The sequence below is a fragment of the Gymnoscopelus braueri genome, assembly GCF_963280865.1.
Source record: "Gymnoscopelus braueri genome assembly, chromosome: 1".
Taxonomy (NCBI): domain Eukaryota; kingdom Metazoa; phylum Chordata; class Actinopteri; order Myctophiformes; family Myctophidae; genus Gymnoscopelus; species Gymnoscopelus braueri.
Genome location: NC_137603.1, coordinates 18,865,961 through 18,876,005, shown reverse-complemented (window position 1 = coordinate 18,876,005; position 10,045 = coordinate 18,865,961). Strand labels below are relative to the sequence as shown.

At 38.9% G+C, this 10,045-nt stretch overlaps 1 protein-coding gene across 2 annotated transcripts; it reads right to left on the bottom strand.

Moving 5' to 3' along the window:
- Positions 1-2,178: 2,178 nt before the first annotated feature.
- LOC308084891 (uncharacterized protein) lies at positions 2,179-9,225 on the bottom strand. Of its 2 annotated transcripts, none has more exons than XM_080427855.1 (6): positions 9,048-9,225; positions 8,717-8,806; positions 5,107-5,955; positions 4,858-4,991; positions 4,442-4,542; positions 2,179-2,937 (listed from the first exon to the last, which is right to left on the bottom strand). In XM_080427855.1, exons 1-6 carry the CDS (start codon positions 9,172-9,174, stop codon positions 2,775-2,777), a joined length of 1,464 nt encoding a protein of 487 aa, XP_080283981.1. In that variant the 5' UTR covers positions 9,175-9,225; the 3' UTR covers positions 2,179-2,774. The 2 variants fall into 2 exon arrangements, with proteins under 2 accessions (XP_080283981.1, XP_080283982.1); XM_080427856.1 differs by having other exon boundaries at positions 8,717-8,799.
- Positions 9,226-10,045: the final 820 nt, after the last annotated feature.

Genomic DNA, 10,045 nt, shown 5'->3' with positions numbered 1-10,045 from the left:
CAGTCGACGCCAGCGTCCCCACTTTTCCCACATTCACACACCAATGGTGGCAAGCTAGCGCCGACCGAATCATTGGAGGCAATGTAGGGTTCAGTGTCTTGCCCAAGGACACTTCGACATGTGGACAGGAGGAGTTGGGATTCGAACCGCCGACCCACGGAACAATGGACGACCTGCTCTACCTCCTGAGCCACAGCCGCCCATATATGTAGTATAGTAGGCTTTAATTGAGGGTTCGAAGCCTATAAGGCTCGAAACCTCTTTGAAACTGTTGGCTTTCATTATTATTCTTCCGCCATTTTTGCAGTTCTGGCCTAACCGTTTGGTCACTTTTTACGAAACTCGGCAATATGGTAGAAGGCTATGCCAAACGGCCAAGGCACGAAACTCACAACCATTGGCCAAAGGGTGGCGCTGTAGCACTCAATTAAAAAATGCCAACTTTGAACAGGTACAACTCATACCCTGTTTGACCTACAGACATGAAACTTCGATACACACATGCGTCTCCTCATGCCTAACAACTTTCACACTCTGACCTTTAGATTTCCCACCATTTTGAATTATATGAAAAGCAGCGAAAAAACTATACTCCGGGGATTTTTGAGCAATCTGCACGAAACTTTCTACACAAGTACTTTGTACCTATGCCGACAAAACGTTAGTGGCGGATTTTCCATAAATGAAAACGTTAAGCTTTTATGAGCCAATGAATATTGCAGTTTTATGACAATTATTCATCTGCCCCTAACACATACATGCAGACTCACATTTGTTTGAAACTTTACAGTAATGTAGAGGGTCATTCCAAATATCACTGAAACCAATCTTACACCACCTCCTTGCCCAATCCTAAAATGCTCATGTGTGCAACGGAACAATAAATGGCTTGAACGGAACTCGGTTGTCCCACATTCTTGTAGATGTGCCATGGCCCATGGTGATGTTCAATATTCTGTGAACCAAAGTAGAACTCTATCTTACAGTGGGTGAGGGGGGGCATTGCACAAAACATGACCATTCTCCTATAATTTGAGTAACGTCTGTCTGTAGTGGTGAGACCAAAATTTGAGTATGTTTTGCACCCTGTCCTTCCGTCCGTCCGTGTGTGTGTCCGTCTGTGAACTGCTAATCTCCGGCACCGTTGGCATGATCACAGTGAAACTGTGCACACACACTCCCTGGATGCCTGAGCAGAACCTCTGCCCTGAATTTTTCACATGGGCCTGTTATAGCGCCACCAGGAGTGCAAAACACATTTTTTGACAGTACTCCTACATATTTTGTCCAAACATCACGCAAATCAGTACACAGTATCTCTATAGTCATTAAACGAAACAGTTCTTTCAGCTTTCTCATATTTCATCCTGATTGGCTAAGAATGGCTTCCAAAGTTTGCATGACTGCTCCGTTTGGAACAAAAGGCCTCATCATGCAGGCAGCGCGCGATTTCCGTGAAATTTTGCACATACATTCCCACTAGGCCTAGGAAGAAATGCCACTTAATTTTTTTCAGATCAGCCTCATGGTGGCGCTATAACAGGCCAATTTCTGTTTTTACCTATAACTGCACCGATCTGTGTAAAACTTTGTATGTGCACTCCCTAGAGGCCAAGGAACAACATTTGCCCTGCATTTTTCATATCTGTCATTTATAGCGCCACCAGGCCGACTTATGTAAAACACATTTTTGGATATTAATCCTTCAGATTTTATCCAAATTTCACACGCGAATGACTATGACGTCATGTCAATCAGTCAGTGATTGACACGGGTGGTTACTATGGGAACCATGATATACCTGTCAGTGGGTGATTGTGGGCAGGTGTGCAACAGGAGAAGCCACACAGTTTTCGACCGTGCTATGCAGTTATGACCGTGCGGCGTTCAATGTTGTTTTATATCACAAGTGAGTTTATGTTTATTTGAATGGCTTTATGTTAATAAAAGGATTGACATATCCAGAGAGACACAACTTGCTCTGGACATTGAATACATTTGCACGCGTCAAACTAAACGTCAACCCAGTTGCCCCTCGCAGGAGTACCTAAAGGTAAAGGGCACACTACTAATAATGCAACTTGTACAACTTTACACCTTTAATACAAAACGTGTAGCTAGTGCTTTACATAAAAAATATTAGAAAAAAAAAAAAGATTAAGAGGAATTTAATTTAATTTATTTAATACTTTATTAACAGTTTGCAAATAGTACAGTGATACGATTTTACAATGATGCTAAAAGGATAACACAAAAAGCCCTAGGCCTAGGGGCTTGTTTTCATTGTGGTCCTGTAGCAGATCTACAGTACAACCTCACAACACATTGCGATGAGCTTGTAGATCTGCTATTTTCCAATATCCAAAGTATAAAATAGTAATTAAGTGGTTATGTAAAGCACAAAATCAATCAATACGAAAGTTAAATGGCAAATAAAATGAAATAAAATGCTTAATACTGGTGAGAAATAGATGCATAACTTCTCTTGCACTGTTTTAGGAATACAACAGAACAATCATTATATTAATACATGAAACATGGTATTAAAATGGAACAGATGGCTGTTAATTTATTCACATTATATATCTATTGGCCACCTTTTAACTAAATAATGAAAATATGAATATAAATTGTATGTAATGTCTACAGTGCATATTGGGTAGAACTGCAAGGCACACAAACCAAAGCAAACACACAAACTACCACATGTAAACACAGCATCATGTAGCTGTACCAACACACCAGCTAACTGATACATGGTGAACATGATGGTTTCAGCACAGAGCTCTTTCGCAGATCCAGTTGATGAAATGGCTAGAACACCCTTGGACTCCCCATCCTTTGGAAGGAATACCAGACTGAGACCCATCATAATACTCAACACAGTCTTTTTGTATACTGTTATACTGGCCAAAAGGCGCACCAGGCATCCAGTACCTGGAGAAGTAGGAACATATAATTAGTACAATACTTTTACAAGGATCGTTTTTCACTCTTAATATTTAGTTTTTATCATCACCTCATTTTATAATCAGTTGTTTTCACTAAATTAGCCGATCTACAAGCTCAACACGTTGCATCACAATGTGTTTTCTAGATCTTGTGGATCGGCTATTTTTTGCCACTTTGGAAAATGTGTGGGATAAATGAATGAATGAATAGTTAAAATATGTATTTTAGGCTATAGAAATGAGTGCACACAAAGTACTGATATAGTAAATACAATAAAATAAAAATGATAATTAGCCTATTTCATATATTTCACTAATAATGAGTGGTTGCCACAAAATCCCAAGGTTCACCTGGATCTCATGACCAGTGTTGGTTATAATTACTCAGGAACAGTAATAAATTACTAGTTACTTATTACTCCTTAGTAATTATATAAGTTATTAGTCGGTAACAGATAGGTATCAATAAGTTACAGTATTAGTTGGTATCAAGAGGTATCAACAGTGGTGTAAGTAACTAAGTACATTTACTCAAGTACTGTAGGCCTACTTAAGTACACTTTAGATGAATTTTTACTTCACTGGAGTATTTCCCATTTTCAATACTTTTACTTCTACTCCATTACATCTCAGAGGCAAATATTGCACTTTTACTCCACTACAATTATTTGAAAACTTTAGTTAGGCCTATAGTTACTTTGTAGATTTAGATTATTATTACAAAACATGCAAAACATACAAAACATGTTCTCAATGTGTCGCGATGCGACACATTGAGCTTGTGTTTTGTTTGTTATTGTTTCTTTGTTTGTTATTGTTTCTCATTCGAAGCGGGTGCAAAAAAGAGCTTGCTCTCAATTGGCTTCCCTGAATAAATAAAGGAAAAAGAAAGAAAGAAAGCTTGTAGATTGGCTATTTTCAAAAGATTTGTATACATGTTGAACTTGTGAAATGGGACATTCTGCATAATGAGTACTTTTACTTTTGGTACTTAAAGTATATTTTTTATGCCAATACTTTTGTACTTTTACTCAAGTACATTTTGATTACCGGACTTTTACTTGTAACAGAGTATTTCTACACTGCAGTATTGATACCTTTTACTTAATAAAAAAATGTGAGGGTATGAATAAGTTATTCGTTTTTAATAATAAACAGGAAGCATCGTGCTGCCGCCTTATTTTTAACTCTACGGCTGCCGTACGGCTGCCGCACGGCTGCCGCACGGCTGCCGCACGGCTGCAGGAATTTGCTGTCTTGATTATTTCAAGCCAGTAGTTGGCACTGTTGGGACTGCTGTTGCACTAGAGCAGTGGTTCTCAGTGGTCTGGGGACCACCAGTGGTCCTTGAGGGGGTTCCAGGTGGTCCCCAGCTAAATGATGTAGAGTTGGTAACCAAATGGACCCTTATTAATGTAAAATGTTAAATTTTATGTTCTCAAGAGTTCAATTTAGAAGAATGAAGGTAAAATGAAGATGATCAGTCTTACGTTGTTGTCATTGGTGTTCCATCTACCCACTTGAAAGATCCTTCTCTGTCTCTGTCGGTTAGACCAAGATGTATTCTCTTGTTGAAACTGGCAACAAAGTCCTGGACAGAAAAGCTGATGGTTACTGATGTACAAACTGTACAATAGATGTGTGTCTCTGTCTCCACAAATAATAGAATAGGATACAACGCACACTAACATGTGTGTGCACACATGGGGCGGCAGTGGCTCAGGGGTAGAGTGGCCGGGTAGAGTGAACTGGAAACCGCAAGGTTCCCAGTTTGATCCCGGGCTGGGGAGCTCCCCCGAGTTAGTGTCGAAGTGTCCTTGAGCAAGACACTGAACCCTAAATGCACAATTTACATGCATGAAGCCATGGACAAATACACACACACACACACACACACACACACTACCTGTTTTGCTTTGCTCTTTATGACAATCAGGTCTGATTGTCTGTCTCTACACCACTGTCTGCTCTCGTCCCAGTTTTTCGACTCAGTAGAGATGTAATAACAACCTCTGTCAAACTTCTGCCATCCAGGTGATTCTAACAACAAAACAAAACAGTTGGACAATTGGTTTTTTTCTCTCCCTCAAATTAATGACAAATTAATGAACAACATGATATAACACTTAATACAAAACACTGATGTCTCACTCACCACAGAGCCTCATCTTCATGTCATCTCGCTCTCCAGTCAAGCTGTTATGTCTGGTCTGTAACTGGTCAAAGCTAGTCAGTAACTGGTCAGAACTGCTCTGTAACTGGCCTTTCTGTTCAGTCAGTAGGTTATATCTGGTCTGTAACTGGTTAAAACTGGTCTGTAACTGGTTAAAACTGGTCTGTAGCTGGTCTTTCTGTTGAGTCAGTTGGTTATGACTGGTCTGTAACTGGTTAAAACTGGTCTGTAACTGTTCATAACTGGTATGTAGCTGGTCTTTCTGTTGAGTCAGTTGGTTATGTCTGGTCAGTAACTGGTCAAAACTGGTCTGTAGCTGGTCTTTCTGTTGAGTCAGTTGGTTATGTCTGGTCAGTAACTGGTCAAAACTGTCCTGTAATTGGCCTTTCTCTTCAGTCAGTTGGTTATGTATTGTCAGTAACTGGTCAAAACTGGTCTGTAACTGGCCTTTCTGTTCAGTCAGGTTGTTATGTCTTGTTAGTAACTGGTCAAAACTGGTCTCTAGCTGGTCTTTCTGTTGAGTCAGTTGGTTATGTCTGGTCTGTAACTGGTTAAAACTGGTCTGTAACTGGTCATAACTGGTCTGTAGCTGATCTTTCTGTTGAGTCAGTTGGTTATGTCTGTTCTGTAACTGGTCAAAACCGGTTTGTAACTGATCTTTCTGTTCATCTGGGCTATTATGCCTGGTCTGCTGCAGCTGGTCAAAACTGGTCTTAAGTCGGTTAAAACTGGTCTGTAACTGTTCTCGGTCTTCAGTCAGGTTGGTGTTCCTGGCCTGTACTTGGTTGTAATTGTTCATTAGTTGGTCTCTCTCCACTTTGTTGGACTGATCTGTATGGAAACAATATAAAAATGGGAGATCTACTAATTAAAAAATGTATATCAACTGCAGCAAGTCAATTGTTATTATTAAAGTACAGTATATTACATGCTAGCAGATCTATCAGGAGGAGTAAATAATAGCTATCTTGAAAACACATGACAGAGATTCTTTCTGTGTGCAGTTTGTATGTTCTCCCACTGCTCACTTGGGTTTCCTCACACACCAAAACACATGCATGTGAGGGAGAAACTCCTGTCAGTGACCTTGAGCAAGGCATTGGTTTTAGAACGCCCACCTGAAGCAAACACGTAACAGTGCTTCAGCACCATAGACAGAAAGACAGAGCAGTATGCATGGTGCTCTGTAGGATTGAGACTGGAGTGGAGTTAATGTGGAGAATAAGATTATTCAACACAATCAAAGAACATGAGCCGATTTACAGAGTTGTATAACTATAGAGGTAATACAGCTCATTAGCCACAGCATGAAGCTACAGTATGGGAAAGAGTAGTGGAAGCTACACTAAGAGGAGAGATGACAATTAGCGAACAGCAATATGGTTTTATGTTAAGAAAGAGCATTACAGGCACTGAGAGTGTTGATGGAGATGTAAGTTCAAAGGAGTTACACTGTGTCTTTGTGGAACCTAAGGAAAGCACATGATAGGGTTCTAAAAGAAAATGTACAGCTAATTTAAATTTAGTTTTAGGGTAACACCTGCCCAAAATAGGGGCATATTCATACACGTAATTAACGCTTAATTAATGCTTAAATCTTAAGTTAAATATAATATAATAATATTGTTAATTTATCATGAATTTGTCATTATTTCCTGTCTTGAGTAGAAGTAAAAGTACTGAAAATTGGAAGTAGGCCTACTCTTGTAAAGTAAAAGTACCTAAAAATTTTACGTAAGTGCCTGTACTTGAGAAAGTTGAGTAAATGTACTTAGTTACTTTACACCACTGGCGTGCAGAAGCCAGTGTCTAGTGTCTAGATGCCATGTCTACTTATTATAAGTGACTTTCGGCTTGCTTTTCTGTGAAGTTGCTTGTAAATATAGCGGGTTGCAGTTTTTGTTGGGCTTGTTTCTAAAGTGTAGCTTATTTGGGCTTCCTTCCTAAATGTTGTTTAAACCAGTGGTCCCCAAAAAAGTTCATGTCAAGGACCTCCAAATTAACGTGTTTGTCCGGGGACCCCCGTAACAGTTTAACCCTTTGACTGCCATGGACGCTTTAACGCGTCGAATTCTGCCAGGGCTCACCCTGCCAACGACGAGTTTGGACAAGTTTTCTTTTTTTTTTTCTCTGGACGATGAACAGTGATCCCCTTTGTGTTTACGAACGGTCTGACAAGCGGTCATAATGTATATAAATGTTCTGTGGCCAGTTGGGGAGGTGGGAAAGACGTGCATTTTTGACGGTATATGCTGTTTTCAGCGTGCCTGCGTCAAGGAAAAGCACCTCGCTGGTGACATTTGTTTCCTCTGGGCGACGGCCATGGATACTGTGTCTACACACACGGTCCGACGATGGATCATAATGGATAAAAATGTTCTGTGACCAGTTGAAAAGGTTAAAAAACACGAAAACGCTGGCAGTGGATGAGTTTATTAATGTATATACTCTGGCAGTGAAGAGTTAAAAACAATCCACATTTGTCCCTTTTTCTATCTACAAGCTCAAGCTTGTAGATCTGCTATTTTAACTTAAAGCAAGAAACATGTTTGTATAGGAAATGTTTTTTAGCTTAGTTTTAAACTAAAACCAATTCAAGGAATGCCATGAATTATATCTGAGCAGAAAATAAAAGTTATATACATATACACACATATATATATACATATATATATATATATATATATATATATATATATATATATATATATATATATATATATATACATATACACACATATATATATATATATATATATATATATATATATATATATATATATATATATATATATATATATATATATATATGGTACATACAGTAATTAATTATGAACTTAATGTTATGTAATTATTAATTAATTAATAACAAATTGAGTTTTAAGTAATTATTAGCTAATAATGAAAACTATGACCCACCTGGGGGTCCCCATGGGACCACCGGGCCGAGCCAGTCCAACTTGGGAGACCCCAGTCAGCCTAACACACAGCCATGCACCACATGTTGTGGCACAGCATTGCCACAGACTGACTCTTCTCACTACTCCTACATACCTATGAGCACTCATCCTTGCATTATAAAAGCCACAGAAAAAAGTAAAACTACAACATAATTGGTAATTGTTTAAAATATTTTCAGCACACACTGTAAAATCCTAATGCAACAGATATAGAATATGTAATTTGCAAGCTATTTAGACAAGGAATAGGCTATACTTCAATGAAGTTGACTGGTAGACAGCATTTAGGTGGACAGTCTCTTCAACTGCCTACAAAAACTTTCTTGGATCGAGTGGAGTTTATTTTGATTTGAATCATGAAAACAGATGATCTACAAGCTCACAACGTGCCACAGCGTGATGTGTTGTGATCTTGTAGATCAGTTAAGTTCGGTGCACGACACCACGCGCGACCAAGTATAAATCAGGCATAACTATGAAAGCTGTCGTGGCATGAAAACACATAATGTGTCTATGGAGATCCAACAGTCTTATTCAAATTCAATCATTGTATGGATTAAACATAATGTTGGATCATCATAGATACAAAACAAAATATAATAAAATACTTTTGTTTCTTAAACTTGACTTACAGAGATAGAGTGGGACAGCAATGTTGAGGAGAACTAGAACAGCACAAAGCAATCCAACTCTGACTCCAATCCGCCTGTGCCGTCTTATCTCTGAAGGACACACACACACACACACACACACACACACACACACACACACACACACACACACACACACACACACACACACACACACACACACACACACACACACACACACACACACACACACACACACACACACACACACACACACACATGCACAATGAGGGAGTGAAATCAGTTAAAATCTTAAAATGTCGTGTTTAAAAAGTATTTGGGGGTGATTTTTAGTTTTAGTAATATCTCTTACCAGACTGCAGTATATTCTGTAGATCTCTGTCCTTCGCTGTAGGCCTAGTCCTGATCTCAGCATCTTCGCAGGTTGCATCGTCTATCGTTTGGAGCTCAAGGTGATCATAAATGTTATCTGCAGCCATTTCTACCCTTGTGATTCAATTCTTCTTGCAGTCATTTGACATGGTCACTACACCTCCTCACTACGCTCTGAATTAAGGAGAAGAGTGGTATTTCTTTTATTCATGTGTCTCTCTTCCTCTTTTATTTTGGTTTGTTTCCGCCCCCATTTAGAAAAAAAAATAAAAATACATATGCATATGCATAGGCTTTATGAAATGATGATGACATGATGAGTGACTGCATTGGTGTCAGTGATGTCTGGAGAAGAGGTTATATTCTTTACATTATATCTGTGAGGTAAAGGAACAGCACAGATCTGTAAAGCTTTCTCACAAACAGTGACATGTACTCTAAATGCTGCTAAATGAGTGCACAAACAACTTTGACCCAACACAGGAATTATTGTTATTATATGTTATTGAACTTTTTTTTGTTTTTTCTGTGTCCGGGTCGCTCAGTCTGTAGTCAGCACTTGCCTTTGGACCACAAGGTCCTGGCATCTATCCTTGGCATCACCAACTCAGCATATGAGTAGCATGGCTTTGGCAAATCTACTGGCTGATGGTAGATTTAGCGCTCCACCTCAGCAATCCATCTCTCACTATTGTTTTAGACAGTGGTGGAAAAAGTACTCACATTTCTTACTTACGTAAAAGTAGCAATACTGCAACGTAGAAATACTCTGTTACAAGTAAAAAGTCCAGAATTCTAAATTGACTTGAGTAGAAGTCCAAAAGTATTGGCATCAAAATGCACTTAAAGTACCAAAAGTAGAAAGTACTCATTATGCAGAATGTCCCATTTCTACAGTTTTCAAATGTATAAAATGTATAAAAACCTCTTGAAAATAATATTGGCTATTTTCAAATGGCCGAAATGCATACAGGGCTG

What these genes read in the sequence shown, in the direction of transcription:
- LOC308084891 (XM_080427855.1), bottom strand. Translation starts at nt 9,174, where the DNA reads ATGGCTGCAGATAACATTTATGATCACCTTGAGCTCCAAACGATAGAC. An exon ending in TGCTGTCCCACTCTATCTCT is followed by an intron (nt 5,956 to 8,716) that starts GTAAGTCAAGTT and finishes GTTTCCATACAG; the next exon opens with ATCAGTCCAACAAAGTGGAG. An exon ending in TAAAGAGCAAAGCAAAACAG is followed by an intron (nt 4,543 to 4,857) that starts GTAGTGTGTGTG and finishes TTTTCTGTCCAG; the next exon opens with GACTTTGTTGCCAGTTTCAA.